At 46.1% G+C, this 22,042-nt stretch overlaps 1 protein-coding gene across 1 annotated transcript in view; it reads left to right on the top strand.

Moving 5' to 3' along the window:
* Positions 1–22,042, top strand: part of LOC147748202 (inactive dipeptidyl peptidase 10-like) — a 508,957-nt gene that overhangs the window by 230,694 nt on the left and 256,221 nt on the right. The window contains exons 7-15 of the mRNA XM_086959116.1: positions 4,225–4,306; positions 6,946–7,066; positions 7,825–7,979; positions 8,377–8,474; positions 9,820–9,943; positions 12,159–12,197; positions 15,169–15,276; positions 18,285–18,376; positions 20,640–20,687. Of these exons, the coding sequence (XP_086815242.1) occupies positions 4,225–4,306; positions 6,946–7,066; positions 7,825–7,979; positions 8,377–8,474; positions 9,820–9,943; positions 12,159–12,197; positions 15,169–15,276; positions 18,285–18,376; positions 20,640–20,687 (867 nt within the window). The remainder of the gene's footprint in view (positions 1–4,224; positions 4,307–6,945; positions 7,067–7,824; positions 7,980–8,376; positions 8,475–9,819; positions 9,944–12,158; positions 12,198–15,168; positions 15,277–18,284; positions 18,377–20,639; positions 20,688–22,042) is intronic.

The following is a 22,042-nucleotide window of genomic DNA, read 5'->3' as shown; positions in this document are numbered from 1 at the left end:
CATAGGGGTATACCTGGGGGCAGCACACAGGAGCAAGAACTTTGGAGAGAGACAATGCAGCGAGCCTCAAGAAGCTCAAGGTGGCCAGCTGAGGAAACTACCAAGAGTCCAGCCAAGGCAAGAACAGCCAAGCAGCAACTCCATGAAAGAGTGAAGAAAGTGCTCTCCGTGCGCACCCAGGACTCCTCTGCAAGTGGAGGACTTGAGTGCGCACGACGCCAGAAGTAGGAGTACCCTCCAGTAACGGACGGAGGGCATACAGTCGGAAGCACGCTGAAGACCAGATCAGAGAAGATGATTGCCCGCACTGGAGCCCAAGGGTGAGAGTCTGCAAGTAATAGGGCGCAGGTTGTCACAAGGAGTGACAGATGCTGCAAAGCCGGTCCGAGTGGAGGCTGCAGAGAGAGAGCCGCGCCAGCTTAGTATTGAAGCACCAGGAGTGCATCCTCAAGAGAACATGACCAGCGAGAAGTCAAAGAAGATGTCTAGCAAGTGGTCAGGGAAAATGACCTGCAAGAGGGCTGAGAAGAGGACCTGTGAGAGGTCTGAGAAGGTGGCCAGTGAGAGGTCAGAGAAGATTGACCTGAAGTTGAACGATGAAGACCTAGGAGAGGTTGGAAAGGAAGAAGGTCACAATAAGTGGTCTGGTCAATGGACAAGGAGAAAGTATTGTCCTAGGGGTAGAACATGACCAGGGAGACACGTGTGAAGCGCACATCACATGGAGAGGGTAGATCAGAGAAGAAGAGTAAGACAAGATGGGACCAGACCATGTCGCAAAGTGAAAGAACAAGGAAAAGGAAATTTTGTGGCATGAGGCCAACACATAAGGAGTCGAAAGAAGAAGAGAAGAGAAAGTAGAAGAGAAAATAAAGAAAGAAGAAAGGAGTGTGTGATTAGACATCTGGCACACCACAAGGTACAGAAGACAACTAAGTGCAAGAACATCGCAGGATTGTTGGGCACCGAGAGTGAAGTACAGTACCTAGGTAATATATGTGGCACCATGAGAGGCTGGCTTTCCAGAAGTCTTTGGTTACACCAAGCAAACCTGGCGTCTGCAGATGTGAGCAAGCTGGACCATTTGTGACATCCACCTTTGGGGTTGCATGGCAGACTGGACTGTGGTCCTGCTTGGATGTCCTGAGTGACCTCAGACATGGGGTCTAGAAGAGGATCCAACCTCTCCACACCAGACCATGGCGATCCAGGGGCATGGGCCTCAGGGACGACCCATGAGAGCGGGATCCCAAAATGAGAGATGAGTCTACAGCAGCTCCCCTGCAGGCCCCAGGAAGATGATGATATGGTGTTGTAAGCTGGTTCCTCCAAAGAGCATCCTATCAATGCCGGTGCACCAGAGTCCGGATGACAGGAGTAACCAGATCCAGAAACAACTACCCTGCAGGTGGATCGTGGGATTTGAAGGTGGTACTCTTAGCTCTTCCTCCACAAGCCTAGAGTATGGCGTTGGAGTAACATAGAGAAGTACACCCAGTCCAGTGGAAGCATGGTAAAGAGGACGTCAGGGACCTCCTGTGAGAGGGGAGCACGCATGAGAGAAGGATGTCTGTAATTACTCCACCATCTAGCAGCTGGAAGCGCTGCTGCCTCTGTGGAAGACTCAACAACAACCAGGAAGTCATCCGTCGTCGGAGACTTGAGGTTCATGGAGCCCGATGTATTTATGAAAACATAACATCCTTCATATTCACTATTGCTCCACATGCACCATCCCCATAAACTGTGCCCATAGACTTTGGTTGTGAACTTCCATGCCTTGAGTCCAGGGAGGACCAGATCCGCAGTGCACCCCTGAACTGTGCCAAGTAGAACTGGGGATCCTAGCTGCAGGTGTACCGTTGTCTTGTTCTGCAAGCAGCTGAATAGACTCAGTGGAAGTTTTCTGTTATTGTTTTATTCTCTCCCACAGGTTGGAGTTGTTGTTCCAGTTTGAATAAAGTTTGGGAGAGATGCAGTTACAGGCTGGTCACTCTTCTAGTGTTTGCTGTGCCAGCCACTCCCCGGACCATATTCATCTGCAACTTTTTCATCTCTCTGGTTAGGAGCGTGAAGGTGCTGTGTACTAATCTATGCATCTGAAATAGATGTGTTCGTGGCTGGGAGGGAGTAGACTCTGAGTGGGTATCGCCTGTCCTGCTGCTCGCCCTATGATTCAGACTTTGCTTTATTTTGTGGCATAAACATTCACAAAAACGTATTTGGTGCTGCCATGAGTAGCTCCCATTCTGAATCACATGGCTCCCCATAGCCTGTTGGAGACACCCCTGTGAGGTGCGCTTTGCTGAGACAGCTGTCCGCACCTTGAACGGATGAAGCAGGACATTAAAAAGATAAGGTTAAAACGATGTTTAACCCCTTTGCCGCGGCCGCGATTTCGCAGCAGTGCATCACTTCCGCAAAATGGGCGGGGCCGCGTCGGCCGTTGGCCGACGGCTGCACTAGCGAGGTAATGCACCCATTGGCTAATGGCCGATGGCAGCACGCAAGGGGTTAATGGATACAAGTGAAGTGTGTCTTATGCAAAACAATATTTGCAAATCTTCCAATTTAACATTTTTTTTAGACTGAACCAGAGAAAAATGGCATCACGTTTACTGGACAAACTGTTGCAAGACGGTTGATAAGTATTGTACCCCCTGTGTATGACCCCGTGACCAGGCGCTCACAGATCTCTGTAGCAGATAGGGGTGTGGCCCTGGGCTAATAGAAGCACTAGCAGTGACAACAAACTTCTTATTTGGGAGGGCGTGAACTGTTTTTTCGCAAATTTTGTTTGGAACGGGCTGACTAGAATTTGCCTGCCGTTATCAACCGAGAGCAGGAAAAGATGTGGATCACGGCATGGAGGTGGCCTGAAACAGATAGTTGCACAAGCACACAATGCATGGTAAGCGGACACAGAACTATTTGCCTGCGGGATCTGAAAATGGTGGTGGCGGCAATCAATAATGCAGGAAACAGCAAACATAGTAAAAATTAAACACTTTGTTGACCTCTATCCCACACTCACTAAAGGGTTAACTCAACATGCCTTACACACAGGGCCGGACTGGGAACCCAAACAGGCCCTGGCAAAGAATTTGGTCGCCCCTCTGGGGGTTTGGGGTGTGGCTGAGCTGTTTACCAGGGCCGGTTTCAGCCGATTTTATTACAGGGGCCGACATTGCAGCTATGCTGCAAAAACAGCCCTGTAACAAAAACGTCCCCCCCCCAGGGGCCCAAAACAGGCCCCAACCCTGGCGGCCCACGAGGAAATGCCCGGTACCCGCTATGGCTAGTCCGGCCCTGCTTACACACAGAAACAACACAAGCAGCTGACACTCGATGTGACTATGGTGAAAGCAAAATGCAGGAGGTGGGAGGGACCACTAAGCTGAGGGGTTGTGGAAGGGGGAGAAGAAATGGTATCTCAATCACAGTGCAAGCAGCGGACTGGCACTAATTAAGTTTACTCATTCTGTGCTTGGTCTCTGCTCTACTGAAAAGAGAGGATGTGGAGTTTGGCCGGCACTGGCCAATTAAGGAGGCTGCAAAGGAGAGGTACACTGGAGCCAAATATGGTAAGCAATGGGCGGACTGTAAGCCTTTTTTGTAAACAATAGTGTCTCACAAGTGAGGCGTATTCACTTGTGCATGCTCTTGCATGTTGACCATAAAAAATGGTCTGCCTAGTGCAGGCTAGGGCAGCTCACCAGCTCCAGGGTATCACCATGGCGTCCTCTGTGAGCGTATGGTACATGTTCAGCATCTAGAGGAGAGGTATAGTGCATGTGCAGTGGTGTAACAAAACTTGAGCGCGCCCCCTGCAAAGTACATGGAGAGGGTCCCCCGCACTCAAGACCCAGTCAGGGGCTCTCGGGCCAGGGGCCGCTGCACATGCACAGTGGGCCTGGAGCTCGGGCCCCCCTGCACCGCGGGGTCCATTGTTACACTGCTCTGCATTTAGGTGTCCTTTCTAAGTATAATTCATGTATCACACACCTCACAGTCTTCCCCCTCTAGCACTGGCGTATCCAGTGTTTCAAGGGCCCTAGTGCAAAGAAGAAAATGAGCCCCTGATCTCTGTTTAAACTGTGAAATACAACAATAAACGAGGATCGGTGCGGCCCTCTGGTCTCTGAGCCCTGGTGCCACTGCACCTGCTATACCAATGGAAGCTACGCCTCTGCTCTCAAGTGAGACTACCTTTTTTTCTTGCAGAAAGATCTCAGAGCTGAACCCACCGGAAGTGAACCATTCAACCCTGCAGTTCGCCGCCTGGGGTCCACAAGGGAGTCAACTGGTGCGTCATCTTGACAGGCTGGACATTTTCTTACAGCGATGCAAGCACGTGTCACGTGGCATTCTGGAAACAGTTCCTCATTGAGCAAAATGGCAGTCACAAGTTGGAGCAAAGAGATGTATACTCAGTGCATGCATTTAATGCGACATAAAACAGGAAGTGCTGACCAAAGGGATGTGGCGTCACCAGGGGTCCATGCTGTCCTACGTTCTGCCAGGCCTATGCTGTTCAAATGGCGTAACAAAAAAATAAAATGAAAACCTTCACACTAACTGTACAAGTTATAAATCACAAACAACACCAGAGTGCAGCCTGTGCTCAGATCCTCAAAACCAGGGCAAAAGGGAACCAAACCCCATAGGTTCTGTGAGGCTATATTTTAGTGTCAGAAAGAAACACATATACATATGTTTACTACAACATAGATTTGCACCCCCTCACCACAGAGAATCCATATGGTAGCACCACAGGCCACGTAGTTACCCAACGCACCGGCCCCCAATGATGTTCACGCCCCTACTCTGCACAGGCACACACCGCCTCAAAAAGACAATTCCGCAAAACCATACATGCAAGCGATGAACCACTCACCAGATACACAGTATCTGAAACAGGCACTACTAGAGACACATAACATACACCTTTCCAAGCAACACTCACATCGCAAAGGCCCTAGCAGTACCCAAGTACACGGTGCCCCAAACAAACAGTGTAAGTGAATCATGCATACATAAAGCAATTCTAGTAGTAGCAGAAGCTAAGTAGTCCCTCTACTGCTACGATGAGCAGTGGCAGACACTACTAAACGTAATATGTGCACCTGTCCAGCACACCACATCTCTCTGGTGCCACACACTGCCTCAAACAATGCAAAGGAATATTCCTTGCACTCGCCCAGCATACAACGTTCCACTGTCGCCAAAACTGGCCCAGGACAAAGTGTTACAATTAAATATAGCCAGAGATGGACACGCACACACACAAACACACACACATATGTCCGTCATGCATCATCACAGTAGTGTCATCACTACAGAAGTAAATTGTTCCAAACAAACCGTACTAAAGAGCGATACACCTGTCCAGCACACAATACCCAAGGATGTAACCACTGGCCAGATTCTCAGACAGTACCAAGAGTAAAGCCTGCCCGTCATTCCTGGGCTTACCTGTGTCACCAGGCTCACAAAGAGCAATAGAGACAGTGCTAGGAGAGATTACATACAGCTACCCGACACAAACAAGCAAAGAGGGCCCCCACCGTCCTGGAACAAAGGGGCAGATAATAGGGCCATTCCGTTTTGCAGGTCGCAAATTGTGATTTTTTGCGACTCGCAATTTGCGACTCACAGTAGTGAAGGTACTTTTGTGTCTCAGACTCACAATGGAGTCGCAAATAATCTACCTCATCAATATTCATGAGGCAGGTCGCAATTTGCGAGCCATTGGGAATGGGCTACAACCACTGGGATGGTGCCTTGCTGGGGACAACAGACCACCATGCTTTTTAAATAAAGCAATATTTCTTTTCAAATGCAGCCATTTTCCTTAGCCCGTTTGCTGCGTGTGTCAGCCAACGGCTATCGCAAGCAATACCTCCATAGTGCTGCGCACATCCGTTGGCCGGCGTGGCCCTGCCCGCGTACGGAAACGCCCGCACCGCGACGGATTTTACGCCGCGGTTAAATGAAAGGAAAGTGGGATGTGTTTAAAAGAAAAAAAATGAAACATTTTCTTTGAGGGCAGGCAGTGGTCAGTGGGGCCACTGCCTGCTCTTAAAAAATATCTTCGCTGCCAAACACAAAGGAGAAGCGGTCCCCTGGGAATCCCTTCCCATTTTCGACTGGCTTACCACCAATTAGCAATTGGTGGTAAGTGCAAAAAGCGGTCGCAAAACAATTGTACTTCCCCCTGTGACTTGCCAATACGAAGGGATGCACTTGGTACACCCCTTCCTAATAGTGACTCACAAACCCTATTTTGTGAGTCAGTAATAAGTTACTGACTCGCAAAATAGGGTTTGTACATGCTTCACCCCTTATTAGTGGTCGCAAACGGCCCGATTTTTCGTTTGAGACTGCTAAAACGGTCGTACATCTGCCCCAGTCTCCTGAATAACTGTTATGCACATACATACTCCTGCTCACCGCATCATCTTAGAGTTTCTCATACTATTCTTGTATGCAGTTTTGGGAATTAGCAGCGTGAGAGAATATTAAATATCTTCAGTGCTTGAATGGAAAAGTAGAAGTGCAGGTACTCTGTACAAGAATATCTGCTTGTTTCTGAGAAGTGCCGGTACTCTCCAATTAAAAGTGTTTTGTCCCTCTTGAAAAGTGCCAGCACTCGCCCTCTCCAATTAAAAGGGTTAGGTCTCTCTTGAGAAGTGCCGGTACTCACTCTCTCAAAATACAAAAGTGCAAGTTCTCCGTACAGGATATACTCACCCTCTCAAAATACAAAAGTGCCAATACTCCATACAGGACAGTACTCGCCCATTTAAAGCACTGCATACACTTGTCCGACAGCACGTCTTCTCCTACACAATTCTAACGGAATTCGATAGCAAGGTCACGTGACAGTGTGCATGCCGCCACTTCATTTGCTACTCACCGTGCCCTGCATCCATTTCTTCCCAGGTGTTTGTCTTTGAGAACAATATCTATTACCAGCAGGATGGCTCCGGGCAGGCCTTGCGACTCACCTCATCTGGGAAGCCCGGGACTGTGACTAACGGAGTGTCTGATTGGCTGTATGAAGGTAAGACCAGACAGATGCTGAGCATGGGGACGGCATGTGGCAGTGGGCACATTAAAAGAGGGCCGATAAGAGGCAACGGGCAGGGGGGATCAGATATGGGGACAGACTGAGGTGAGGATGAGAGACGGGAACAAAGAGATGTGAGTTGTGAAAGACAATATGGGCAGACGTCAGTCGGAGTCTGAAATGATTTATTGACAAAAGAAAAATGAATATTCTGTGAGTCAGAGTCAACTGGCCAAGGGTTCCCCACGGCAGAGGGCAATAGTTGGTACATTCCTACATTGAGCACACGCAGGTGCCTAGCTGAGCTCGAGGTGACAGTGGCCTTCAAAAACTGTAATAAAAAACATAAGCAGTTTTAGCTGAGCACGCTCTTTACGTCTCAAGAGGCACAATGAAAAAGCTTCAGCATGTCAGAGACAGGCAATTCCTGTGGGCACACTTAACCTGAGCAAGAAATATGACCGAAGTAAGACACAGTTACGTTTATAAGTGCGCATATTTAAGTTTTCCAGGGTGGGGGTGGGGGGGGGGGGGGGGTGAGGGTGGGGGGTGGGGGGGGGGGGGTGAGGGTGTTGCATGATCAGGAAATTTGACAATGTGAAGTGGGAGAGTTTTGGTCAGGAAAGAGAGGAGGTTAAAAGACAGAACTAATGTATTCAATCAAAGAAGGGTGCTGCGGGTGGGGGGGGGGGGGGGGGGGTGCCTAGGCTACTCGTCCTGTCACTTGTGGCTGGCTGTGCCCTTTCTTCCAGAGGAGATCCTGCGGGCATACCCTGCACACTGGTGGTCCCCGGACGGAGCTCGGCTGGCATACATCACTCTGAACAACTCCCTTGTGCCAAGCATGGAGCTGCCCCAGTTCCTGGGGAGTGTTTACCCATTCGGCAAACGCTACCCATACTCAAAGGTGGGTGCCCCCCTTGCCCCCACACTGCCAAATTTCTCTCATCCTTCTGCCCCATTTTACTCTTCATCGTTCACATTTTTCTATCTCTTTTCACTCTTCACTTGACCTCACACCATCTTGTGTCCCATGTGTCTTATCAGTATATCCTCAGGGCCTGATTCACAAAGGGCCACCGCACTCGTGGCCGGTGAGGGATGGGGGTGGGGGGGATCGTAGGTTTGGGGGAGTCTCTGCACTCAAGGGCGGAATCTCTGCAATGAGAATTCTCATTGTGGAGATTCCACCCAGGGAACTCCCCCACCACTGCGAGACCCCCGCCACAAGTGCAGAGGCCCTTTGTGAATCAGGCCCTCAGGTGGAGGTACCCCTGTGCCTATGATCTTTTCTTCCCTTACAGACAGGTCAACCGATCCCTCTGGTGAAGCTCTTCGCGGTTAACCTGTACGGGCCCGCCCACACTCTGGAGCTCCTCCCACCTGACACCTTCCGATACAAGTGAGTCTAAGGCAGGGGGTGCACTAGAGTGGGAAAAAAGTGGAAAGCTCGATGTGGTACCAAAAGGTCATGATGAATTTTATACATCTGCCAGATTTTTAGAGTTGAAGGGTGAAGATGAAGTCACAAGTTGCTCACTTAGGGGCAGATTTACAACTTCTGGCGCATCTCTGCAAATCAGCAGGGATGCGCCAGAACAGATGTGTCACGCAATCCCCCCTTGCGCCACCACAGATAAGTTGCATTTACAATGTGGCGCACCATGGTGCAAGGAGGGGCAGATGAGTGACGCATCTTGTGGTGGACAGGCGGCACGTTGCTGGAGTCGTGTCACAAGCGTGACGCAACTCCTGCAATGCACAGGGGCCACCCCTACTTAACGTGGTCCGTAATTTCTTACGCTTGCTTCAATCGTGTAGATTTCACTGCGTTAGTTTTACGGGGCTTTCCTGCGAGGGAACGCCCACGCTGCGACAGAATGCCCACAAGAAACCTGACGCAGTTTTCATGTGGCGCAGGGCTTTACAATGTGGCGCATCTGCCTAGATGCGTCCCGTTGTAAATAAGTCGCACTGTGGCGCATTGTTTATGCCGCCGCTGCGTCACAAAAGTGTCGCAACGGCGGCGTAAAAGTATCGCAAGAGGCTTGTAAATCTGTCCCTTTGCGTCCCTGAGACAATGGTCTATGGCAAGTCTATGAGTCTATGGCAAGGATCCCTCCAAAGTCGTAGGGGGGAACCTGTAGGTGGTAAAAGAGTGAAATTAAATCACAAAAAGATGTGTGGTGTACCTCCAAGATTAAAAGAGGGAAATATAAAGAAAAAGTGGTTGCAGCTTCCTTTTTTTCTGCTTGTTGTCCATATACATTTTATATTTTCTACTTGTTCAGAAGTTTTAGTTTTCCTTTTAGTTTTTTTATCTTTTGTGTTTGTGTGGTGATGTCTTCTTTTAGAAGAGAACTTCTGATGAATGTGTGACATCATAAAAGATTCTTTTGCAAGCAGTTGAAGCTGAGGGTCACTGAAAGCTGTATCTGAATAAATAGTTCTTCAATTTTATCAAGTTTTAAGTGTGATTACTACACTTTTCATGGCGACGAGGATGTTGCTATTTTAAGATGACTTTGCATGAAAGAGCAGGCTAAAAGTGTATATAAACATTAAATTGAATGAGATGCTGGCGAGATGTGGTCAGCTTTAGTCTCATAAGCTTACTTTTACAGAACATATCTTTAAGTGATTAAGAGGGTTGGGGAGTCTGTGTCCTATTACTGCTGTGGGTCCAGACATGTTGAGTCTCTTCCGCCCTCTGTATGTATGAAACATAACTGCCATTGTTTCTCCAGGGAATATTACATCACAATGGTGAAGTGGTTTGCCAACACTCGCCTAGCAGTGCGCTGGTTAAACCGACCTCAGAACTGCTCTATCCTGACCTTTTGTGAAGCCACCACTGGAGCTTGCCAGGAGGTGAGTGGGAAGCGGGGGTAAAATCAAGCCCCTACTCTACCCTACCTTACATCACCATGACAGACTTCCCAAAGATGGGGCACTGAGGTGGCCATGCTTCACTCTGGCAGCCAAGAAAAGGGAATGTGAAAAAAACAATAGGATTGGCATGCTGAAAGAGGAAACTAGACAGCAGGGCTGGGTGACATCTCTGACATCTTTTTGTGCTTTTTAGGTGAATATGTGTTTAAACCTTTTTCATGAGTGCCCATCATCTAAGCTTTGACTTGAACATCAAAGGGACCATCGCTGCCATCTCCATTGAAACATCACCTTAGTCACATGTCGTCGCTCCACCACCGAGCAGGGTACATCACCTCCAGGGCAACATTCGATCAGAAGTTCATTATCATCCCGTTTCCACCAACAGGACACACTGCGGCCATCATTACATATATCTTTAATGATCTATCGCCAGTATTTATTGCCTGAGGTCACCGGAGGGTCACAGACTGTAAGCCACGCCATTGGTTGGTTGAATCAGATCTGACTATGTCTAAATGCCTTTAAAGTGGACCTTTCGTAATCTAACCTCAAAGGTGTCCCACTGCCCACATCTTAAAAACAGCTCAACCTGTGTGAGTCATCACAGATTCAACCACAACATTTAATCATGGAGTGAAAAACCTCAACAAAATAGCTTTCTACCATCTGAGAGCGTGCTGTGGAATCCTGGCTCACCTATTCTTGCTTCAAAAGATTTGTCTGTTCTAATAAGCAAGATGCCAAGAGGATACATCCATGCTACCTGCCTCATCCTGGTGTATCACAACCATATTCTCCAACAGTGATGACCCTTCAGGGGTTCCTGTGCAAGCAATGGGTGACTTTCAAGGCTGCACTGTCTTCAGGAGGTTCTTATGGGACAAGGACCATCTATGTTATTAACCTGATGACACTATAATGGCTGACCAGACGCCAGGGGCCCACCAACCAAAACATACTCTTCATCCAGCTAGCAAGATGCAAATATTTTATGTGCAGAATGTTCAAGGCTCATTCTTCTAGAGTTCACATGCGCTTTACTACTGCCTTGAAGCAGATTTTCCAAACTTTAGGAAAACCTTGGGTAATATATGTTCAGACATTTTGACAGCAGGAAAGCTGAATGCTCCAAAAGTAACAATCTTCAATTGACTATGGTGTCTCTGAAGAACAGATGCTCCCACCTCACAGTGCCAGTGACATAAAAACAATACAGTACTTGAAAAATTAGATTTTCTGAAAGATATATTAAGGCCCTCAGCTCAAAAGTACCAACATTTGGGCCGGGTTCATCAAAATGCTACCAGCAGAATAAAATGGGACCATCAGCATGACCCTGGCTTGAATATTGATCAAATCAACTACCATCACCAAGGCCATTAGAATGTCATGTGGAAAACTAATGTCACTGCCACTAGATCATCTTCCTGAGAACCAGCATGCACTTCAAACATTATTGGTGCAAATCACAGTGGTGTGTTCTGTGTAACAACTGTCCACAAGAACATCCTCTGCGCTATTAACATCGCTCACTACAACATCATTATGCCACACTTTACCACATTTCTTTGTTAAGGCAACCACCATTCATCATGTGAAGCTTTTTGTGAAAACAGCCAATGTTTCCTCACTGAACCATCATTATGACATGCAGTATTCACAGCATCAACATGGGACTTTGCCTGAAATGCAACTGGGACTTTAACTGTCATCCATTGTTGCCACCAAGGTTGAACTGTAAGACAAGGCAACCACCGACACCTGAACACAGGTCAATGCTGGGCTAAGGATCGTCAGCACCAGTGATGAACATCGTCGGGGATAGATCACCGCTTGCATCATAATGTCATCGCATTCACCATTCACCACTATCATCACCATAACAACCGCCAACAGCATCATCAATGGAGTACTGTCAGTATCACCAGGGCAACCATCATCCACCACAGGAAGATTTCATCTTTCCATTCAGCACTGCAGTACCACTGGGCTAATCATTCTCACTTGCATATATGGGAACTATTACTCTATGGAGCAGCTTTGTCCCTCGGGGAAGCAACGCAACATGCATGCTGTCCAGTCCTGGCATTGCCCAGCATTTCAAAATAATTGTCGCAGAGAGCAGGTATTGCGCCTCTGTCAGCATTAGAAGACTCGCACCCAATTCTCGCCTGTCTTTTATTTCCTTCAGAAACACAAACTTACATCGGACATGTGGGTGAGCGGACAGGTAAATCTCCCTTCCATTCTCTACTTTGATATTTCACTCCTTAACATTTCTGAGTACATCTTTCCAAATCAGCATGCTCCATCTTTCCCTTTGTTATCTAGCTCCCTGTCTCATTTTTAAGTAGTCCTTTTGAACTGTATATATATACTTCTAGGGGCTTTCAGCTCTTTATCTATTGGTCTGTCACTGTGTCATTCACATGTTTGTTCCGCCCACACAGCATACCACATTAGGCATTGGGTCAGACCACTTTAGACATTGGCTTAGTCTATTGTGAGTAATGGCATTCCGCTCTTGCACAATGTGCACTTACGCACAAAAGGCAAACCTCTTGTACAATTTTATGAACACCATTCACAAATATTAGCAAAGCCGAAAGTTGCCACCCAATGCCAGAGCTTTTGACTGTGGCAACGCTTGTTTCGAAATGCAGATCCTTTTACATGGAAGGTAGGAGTGCCCACAGTGTTTGGCGTTAATAATTTGAATATTTTGAATGGAAACAGCGTAGGCTTCACCCGTAATGAGGTTCGTAGCAACAACCAGTGTGTATGCCGTCCTTATGTTGTGTAGAAAAATAAAACTGTGCTATAGAAGGGGATTGTGAGTGGATACAGGCAGTGTTTCTCGTTAACCACATACTATAAGGGAGGTGAATTACTAAAGCTGATATTGTTTAGGCTTGGTGTTAGCCAATACCTTTTGATTTTACATATATATATATATAATGTACTTTCTTTGAGTGGCTTTCAGCCAGCACTATTCATCCATTACCTCCTGATTGGATAGAGAATAGCCAATTTGGACATTATATTGCTTAAATTCTCATGGTGCCACCTATGTCGGACATTTACTTTTGCCGCACTGATGAAGGCTGATTGCTGAAGAAACGCGTATGCGGCCAATAAAGTAATGTTGAATGCTCCATGAGTGTGCCAAGAGCTTTTTTTGGTTGTTTAACAAAGCGGGTCTCACCTTCGCTAATTCAAGGCATTCGTCGCGAGTTCTACAGAATTGGTGGGAAACGTGTTTTGCTATATATATATATATATATATATATATATATATATATATATATATATATATATATATATATATATATATATATACATATTGTACTTCCTTAGAGTGGCTTTTATCCAGCCCTATTCATCCTTTGTTCTGCTATTGTGTTAGTTACATTTGTTTCTGCCCACTACAGCATACAACGTGGGGTGATAGGTCTCCCCACTTCAGCCACTGTCTGACTTCGCTGTGAGTGACAGCATTCTATCCTGGTACAAGGAGCATAACCACCCACAGTGTAGTTAATTTCAGCGCCAGGGACTACTATTAAAATGTGTGCCTTTTGAAACAAAAAGATTGTTTCTTTTGGCCAATTTGTGTTATGTCAGATTGAAAAGAGCCTGGCAACTTCCTCAACCGTAAAGTTTAGCAAAACCATAACAATCTAAACAAGCATTGTTAAAGGCCAAAGACTGGTAGAGAACACTAGACCTATGGGCTTTGAGATTGCTTGTTTAGTAGATGTTTCTAAAGAAATAAATTGGCTGTAACTTGTAGTCCTAAAACTGTACTCTTTGCTCCGCCATTGGCAAATGTGCTCTCAAAAACATGGTCAAACCATAATCATTTAGGATGGACAAGGTCAAATCTTGGTTTATTAATTAACATAAAAATAGGGGGGGGGGCAGAAAGGTCTAAATAAGCAGCAAGCCTTTCACTTGGGAAGTTATGAACTAAAAACGTCCTCTGACTTTTTCTACTAAATGTTCAATGTTTGGGGAACAAATGTTTCATTTCTAGGGAATTGGTTATGAAAAATAAATGGTGGCTTTTCTGCCATCTGTATCCTTGAGCTAGCTGCTGGAGATTAAAAACAGGGCTTTAAACATATAATGCGATTTGAGCAACCCCTGTGGCAACTTTAGAACCTATCACCATTTCACAATTTACAGCTCAGCTGCATCATTTACAAAGCTATCACGGCACCCCCGTTTATCTTGCAGACAAGCTCAACATCCCTGGTAGATCTCGTCACGCCCACAGCCAGGACACCAACAGACTGCAGACTAAGAAGTGCAAAAAAGGAAAAACAAGACAGCAGACTTTTCCAAATGTGTACGCAGGTTCTGGAACAAAACCCCGTACTAATTAGGACCACTCCAATGCATCTACAATTTAGGAAAGAGTTGAAGACACACCTCTTTAAAGAACACCACATCACAGTGCATTAACAATCTACTGCCCACCTTGTTCTCTTACTCGCTGATTTTATGTTTTGACCATGCACAGCGCTTTGCTGCCTTCTGGCTAGGTGTGCCCTATAGAAATTGCAGATACTTCAAAACACAAAAGTTAGTCTGACCCCTTTAATTAATCAAATGGCTCAACTAGAGTCCAGTATTGACAAAAAACAGGGATGAGCTCACTGTAACCAGAAAAACAGACCACATAATAAAAGTCACACCATATTAGAAAAACATAAAGATTATTGTATTTGTTTTCTAGAATAGAGATATATCATTTCATTGAGAGAGAAGACAGATAGTGTGGCACAAACAATAAATTAATACACCACCCCCATACAAACCTACATCTTCAGTCAACAAACACTACTAACGCACTCATTCAGGAAAATCACAAGTTTCATACGCTCAGTCATACCCAAACAGTCTGGACACATTCCAAACTCATCATACTTCAAGAGTCAGATGTAGCACAAATATTCTGTCCTGGAAGCTAACCCCGACACAGGATCGGAGACAAGATGGCAGAATAGCAGGACAGCCAACAAAACGCCTATAGAAATACCATATACATGCACGCATACATGCATACAGTGGTGCATAGAGAGAAGAATGTAAAAGCTTAAAGCTGCACATATTGTCATTGACGACCGAGTACCATTCCCAGCTCTTCCTCTCCACAGACCCCTATGTCCCACTTATCCTGCCTTTGTTTCCCACAGCAGGACCAGCCGCTGTTTTCCAAAGATGGCGAGAGCCTCTTCATGTCCCTCCCTGTGAAGCAGGGGGCGCGGGGAGAGTTTCACCACGTGGCCATGCTCGCTACTCAGGTAAGGTAGAGATGTTCAAGAATATATGTTGGTAAAGTCAAAGATCATGATTTCAAGGCCCAGGATCAATGGATCATATTGTGAAAAAACTCCACCACATATTTTTGGTCGAATCTGAAAGAGATTGTTGGAAAAATTAACAGTCTGTGAGTCTGTGAATAACAAAGAGTATTGACAAGGGGATCACCAAACAAACGACAGATGACGGCTCCCCAATGCCAAGCAGAGGTTAAATGTAATCCTTCTGGGCACTCGGGTTTGTTATCAATCATGTGGCAAAATTCCCACCCGGAGAACAAGTAGATGCCCAGGTGAGCTTGTGAGAATTAGAAGGCGGCCTTCACTAAATAGCTCAAGTTTTCACGAGTTGAAGCTGAGCGAGTTGTTTTTAAACTTTTTGCATCTCGGGTGCCAGGATGCAGTGCATCTAACGCTCAGAGATGGGCACATTTTCTAGGAAACGACAGTATGAGCAAGAAAACATGGCCATAGCAGATTACAGTTCTACTAATACTGGCAGATGTGTTGAAATTCTTGTACAGTCTGCACACATAGGGGCATATTATCAAGGCAGGCAAAATGAAATTATCGCCGCTTTTGCGGCCGTTTTCGGCCGCAAAGTGGAGATAATTTAATCGCCCTATTAGCAAGCTTTCGCTAACATCAGTTAGCAACAGCTTTTAGGTGATAGCGAGCGGTTTGGGGCCCGCTTTGCATGTCAGCGCTAATGACATGCAAAGTGGGTGTACACAACCAGTTAGCGACTGAAAGGAGTCACTAACGTCGCTATCGCCTATTAACAAGGCAGGCGTAGCGATAAAAAATGTCACGCTAAGCGCCAACATTGCTAAAAACAAACGCCTGCTCAGACCAGTTCTTAACCTGTAAATCCAATGGGAGGTGGATAATCATGTTAAGTCCCAATTGGCTTTAATACCTGAATATCGCTGGTTTTCCAGCGATATTCACGCATTTCGCCGCTATCGCCGGATATTTTATCGCATTGGAGATAAACTTTGCTAATAGCACGTTATCTCTGCGATAAAATACGGCGATGCTTGGCGATAAAAAAAAATTCGCTATGCTTCTTTTGCAATAAATATCGCTACTAGTTGATTATATGCCCCATAGTTCAATAAAGGGACCTTCAATGAGCAAGGTGTCATCAATATCCAACGCATACACACAAGGTGCTTGGGTATTACAAAGTAATACAAAGTAATTCCTTAGCTATCGGCTCAAAAATAGATATTTAAGGGGTCGCCTCACCTACAACTTATCGTGGTATGCCTCATCCTCAACAACCCTCCACACTGGAGTAAGATAGTACTACTCCAGAGGACGTAACCAAACATGCGAGTTCTTTGACATTGTTTTCAGGGCAGTAGACAAAGGACCAGATATTCAATTAAAAATACCCAAGGGTATACCCAAAGATTATTTCTTTATTTGGTGGGTACTCTTCATACAAGTTAAAAAAGAAACAATACGTGGTTAGTCGGTGAATTCAATGTTTCACCTAAGCACAAAACAGGTAAAAATTACTCATTGTAGAGTGACAACAGACACGTATGAGAGCCGTGTGCCTCATTTCTGCATGTCTTACATTCACTAGTTGGGTAGGGAGTTCTTCTGCTCTGAAGAAGACTGTTGACCATTTTTTGGCACCTACATTGCTGGAAACATGTCGGCAGCTGTGGCAACTATTTGTGGTTAAGTGAAACATTGAATTCAACCACTAAGCACATATTGTGTATTTGTTAAATGATGTCAACGGTAGTCCTAAGTAAAGAAATATTCATTGGGTATACCTTAGGTATTTGTTTTTCAATAGTTGGACCTTTGTCTACTGCCCTAAAACAATATCAGAGAACTCCCATGTTTCGTTGAGTCCACTGGAGTAGTAACATCTAACTCCAGTGCGGGGGGTCGCCGAGGATGAAGCATGCCACGATACGTTGTGGGTGAGGCGACCCCTTAAATATCTATTTTTGAGCTGAAAGGTAAGGAATGTGCCCTTTAAGTACCAAAAATAACCAAGCACCCTGTGTATACGCAGGTTAGCAATAGGAGGACGTGCCTGGGCGTGCTACCTCGAACTCTCTGACAGGGCGGTGCGGCATCTTTCATGTGTGTACTTCACTGGTGGGGTCCAAGAGGATAAAATAACTAAAAACCTTAACTCCTAGCTCATGCAGTGCCTCTCAGGGCTGGGCTACACTGCATGAGTTGTGAAGGCCAGATTTTCCAGAAAAATATTTATTACCGTTTCCATTGAGCGGATGTAAAATTATCTTAAATGGATATCCTGAAAAGCAGTACGGGTCCGCCCACGTGGACCAACCTTGGATACCCCTGGTCTTACGTCAGCTTTCGCACAATACTCCTGATAGATAGTCAACCTTGACACTATCTCTGGTGTGTCCTACCTTGTTCCAAAAGGGCTGGATCCATCCATACCACATCCACGCAAAATGTTTATGGTTTTCACATAGAATCTATTTCTCTACAATTAAATTAAATGGAAATCATTTGCATAGACAAAGCTATTCCAAACAATTGCATGGATCTGTATCCTCACAGACTACGGTGTGCAACCCTGGTTTAGATTGATCTTGTAGCAGTGTTAGGGGGTTTCATGCTGAGACAAGGAGAAGAAAAGGCCCTGCACACATGGAAAGATGTATGTAAGTACAAGATCGATCACAGGGCTCGCAAGTTTGCCAGTTTCAGGCAAGAGCAGGTTATTTTGTTGCATTCTGGGAAATGTAGTTCTTTCCATTCCAGTTTGAAATTATGACTGCAAGACCCCTGAGACAATGTGAAAACCTGGAATGTAGGAGCTGTTCATGCAGGGAACTGGGAAACTCGAGAGGTCTAATGTAACAGGAGGACTATTGCTGGTAGCGTTGTTTCTAACACTCCCCGTGTTCATTGCACAGTGTATATGAAAGATTATGTGGTCCGTACTCTTAATTATTATTTGTCTCTGAATAATTTTGCTTTAGTCTCTCGGGAAGGAGAACAATATCCGCTTCTTGACGTCTGGGAACTGGGAGGTGACGAGGATTGTGGCTTACGAAGAAGAAAGTAATAATGTGTGAGTAACCCCCCCTCGCCCCCCCCCCCCCCGCCCCACCTCCACGCGCCACCTCCACGCGCCCACCAATGGGACCACAAATCTGTAAGAACGAAAATACGACATTCCACGAAGGGAAATGTTTGGCCCTCTTTCCTTCTCCCCGTCTTCCTTATTTGTTTTATGTTGCCTTCCCCTGCAACCACTCCTCTACTCGTTGTGCTCTTCACCACGCGCCTTATCTCTCCCTTCCTTCCCCATCATCTCAGAGGCCTCATTTTTATCTTCCTCCTCAATTCCACTTCCTCAGGTTGTCATTCTTCTTCTCCCTGTACCACCCATTTCCCTTCCTGCCCTGCCCTCTTCTGTTTTTATCATTGTTTCTTTTTCATTCACTGTCTCTGTCTCCACTTCGCATTTCCCACCTTCTGCAATCCTACGTTATTCCCACTTCCCTCCCCTTACCCTATTTTGTCTTCTTTTCTTCTCCCCTACATCTTTCCGACTCTCATTTCTCCATTCTCTTTCCTCACATTTCCGCTTATTTCTCCTCTATTCCTCCTACCTCCACCCTTGAGTTCAACCTCTCCACCTTTCAGATTCTCTTTCTATCCTCCTGATCGACTTCCTTCTCCCTTCTTTCTCCTTTCATTCCCCATTCCCTCTCTCCACTTTTTCTTCAATCTGTAACGTACCTCTTTCTTTACTATTCTTGTGCATTTTCTACATAGCCCCATTTTCTTTAGCTCTTTCTTCTCTTTGTCCGTTCTTTTGTCACACTCTCCCCTTTTCTCCCTTTCTTCCCCAATCTTTCTTTCTTGCTCCGCTTCACCCCCTTGTCCTTTGTTACATGCTCTTTCCTCCCTTTTATCCTTCTCAGTTACCTATCTTACTCTTTCCTCTGCCCATTCTCTTTCTTCCCTTTTCTTCTTGCTCATTCATTCATATTTTTCCCTCTTTTTCCCTACCTTTGAATAGTATTCTCTTCGTCCCATTTTTGCCCTCCCTCTCTTCTTACTCTCTTTAATTACCCTCCTCACCCCCCCCCCCCCCGGCCTATTCTTTCTATACTTGTTATTCTCTATGTTCCATCCCTCCCTACCTCCTGCCCAACCCACCCATTCATCTTGCAGTCACATACACACAAACTCCATCCATCTCCCTCAGAATCGTCCACGCATGTCCCTTCGAGCCTTCATCCGCCACCCTCCTCTAGACAGCCGCCCATCTATAACTCACGTTTCATTTCCCCTCCACCCATCACCCAGCTGTCACTTATCAAATTACTCTCCCATTCAGTATTATTTATCATATCTCCTTTATGCACCCTGCCCTGGCCTAGTAGTCCATCTCGAGCCTTAAAATGCAGGCTGAGTACAGACAGAGGTGCCCAGGTATTGCGCAGCACACGGGTGTCCAACGTAGGACCAGGAGGGCCGAATCAACATACATGCTAGGAAATCGGGACACCCACACAAGATAAATGAATCTACAAGGACTCTGAATTGGAACCCTGTGCATATTCAGTCAAGTCCTGGCTTAAATCCAGCTCTCCAGAATCAAAGTTGGACACCTCTTGTGGGTGCTTTCCAGATGCAGAAACAGTCCACTTATGATCACAGTATATAACTATCATAACTGCATATATACATGTGTTGGGTGACCAGAAGGAACCATGAGACACTGTTTATATATCAGTGCATCCTGGGAGTTGTATCCTTGACTCATTTTAATTCCACCAATTGGACCAACACACCTGATAACAATTATATGTTAAGTCCTGGAATGGAAAGGTGGTGTCCCCCTGACATGGAGCTATGCCGCTCTGCGCAGTTCATCTCTGGTCGCCAGGGGTGTAGCTTCAAGGGGGTTGTTTGGGGTGCCAACCCCCCCCCCCCCCCCCTGTAAATCTATTCTCTCGTAAATACTTGGGTACAAGTATTTTCAATCAAGTATGGCGAAGAATTCGTCGAATTTCACCTAGGATTCAAAAACAAAACAGCACACACACATTCTATATCTCCCTCCCTCTCTCTCGTCTCTGTTTTGAAGGTCTTAAAAATGTTGGTTATTTTACAAAATAGTATTTTTGAAGTATCCCTTACAGTCTGCAGCAGCTTCCTTTCCACCGCCCCTCAAATGCCCCCTCTGCACAGCTTCTTTAATATGGTATTTCAACCAGATACGTCAGCCTGGTTCTTTGCAAACCTGAAGCTCACACCCCCTGCTCTTACTGACCAAGCCTCGCCCCTGCTGATCGCCTGCCCCTCTGCTTTCGTTTCAGATTCTTCCTCAGCACTGAAGACGCGCCGCGGAGGAGGCACCTGTACAGGTAAGATGCTGGGAGTTTGGGGAACACTGGTCTGAGAAAGGCCTTGTCCAGACAAGTGCAGCATTAGGACCCCCAGCGTCCATCAAAATCTCACTCTCCCTAAAGAAGGGCTTTCGTAGAAAGGCTTTTCCCAGGATGGGAAGTTCTAAAGGACGTGGTCAAGCATATAGGTCCAGGTGGAGCTGATATGTGCCATGTGAGATGAATTCACATACAACCAGTGCTTGAAATGGAAATATAGCTCACTATCCCCAAGTGCTACTGGGAAGTGGTGGTACTCTCCCGTTGAATGTATTGCATACCAGCTGATAAGTGCTGGCGCTCACCCTTTCAGATGAATGAAGTGCAGGTAGCCAGTGCCTGAGGGTATCTGCCATTTTAACCACTGGATGCAGTTGATTTAAAGGGAGCTCGTTTACATAGTCACTGGCAGTCCCACAAATCTGGCATAAATCACACAAGCATGGACTTGCCAAACCACCCTTGAGGGCTTCCGATTGGGGGAGGGGATTCACCCAAGCTGGACTGAGAAATCCCAGCCTGACTGTACTGCAGCAGCTTTCTTCTTTCAAAATAGCACAGGTAATCATCAGCTTTGTGCCGGCTTCTGATTGGCCCAGGGACTGAAACGTGCAAAGTACTGTACAGCTGTGCCCTTGCAGACTGACACAACATGCCAGGGTCACCTGGGGAGAACTGGTTTCCCTTACGACCCAGGTGCCTTTCCCAGAATGACCTGCCAGCACTTACTATTACACGCTTTGTTAGAGCTAGGGAAAACAAGATGGATGCCAAAAGGGACTCTTAAAATTATGTGCAGCTTTACCTATAAAGGTAGGGGCCAAAGATGACTTTGTTATGGGCTCTTGTGAGTACAGTGCAGGAATTTTCATTGATTGCCCATGCAGGATGGAGGAGCCATGTAGATTAAAACTCTCAGTTTAAGAAGCTATAACATTCCAGTGGCTGCTCCAATTTTTGATGTTTAATCATAACATACATTTCGATTTCACTAAAATGCGTCTGCGAGATTTATTGAGTGTTGTGCTGGTACAATGAACCCTTAACACACATTCGCCGAAGTTGCCTCCCATCTTGGTCCTGTGCTACTAAGGGGTACTTGAGGCTGTCTTAAAGAAACCTTGTTTGACTAACTAGGGCCTAGTTTTGTACGGTGGTGGTAGAATTTGGCCCATTGGGCAAACAGACTCCCTACACTCATACGTTTCATAATTTGGCTCCTTGCCTTTCCAAGTTATGTTATGTTATGTTATGTTATGTTATGTTATACAGTTTATTAAGCGCACAGCTGCCCCAGCAAAGGGGCGTCCCGGCTCTAGTCCCATGTTAAGAAA

Source organism: Lissotriton vulgaris, chromosome 1_1 (genome assembly GCF_964263255.1).
Source record: "Lissotriton vulgaris chromosome 1_1, aLisVul1.2, whole genome shotgun sequence".
NCBI lineage: Eukaryota > Metazoa > Chordata > Amphibia > Caudata > Salamandridae > Lissotriton > Lissotriton vulgaris.
The sequence above is the reverse complement of the archived record's forward strand: the minus strand, read 5'-3'. Positions and strand labels throughout refer to the sequence as shown.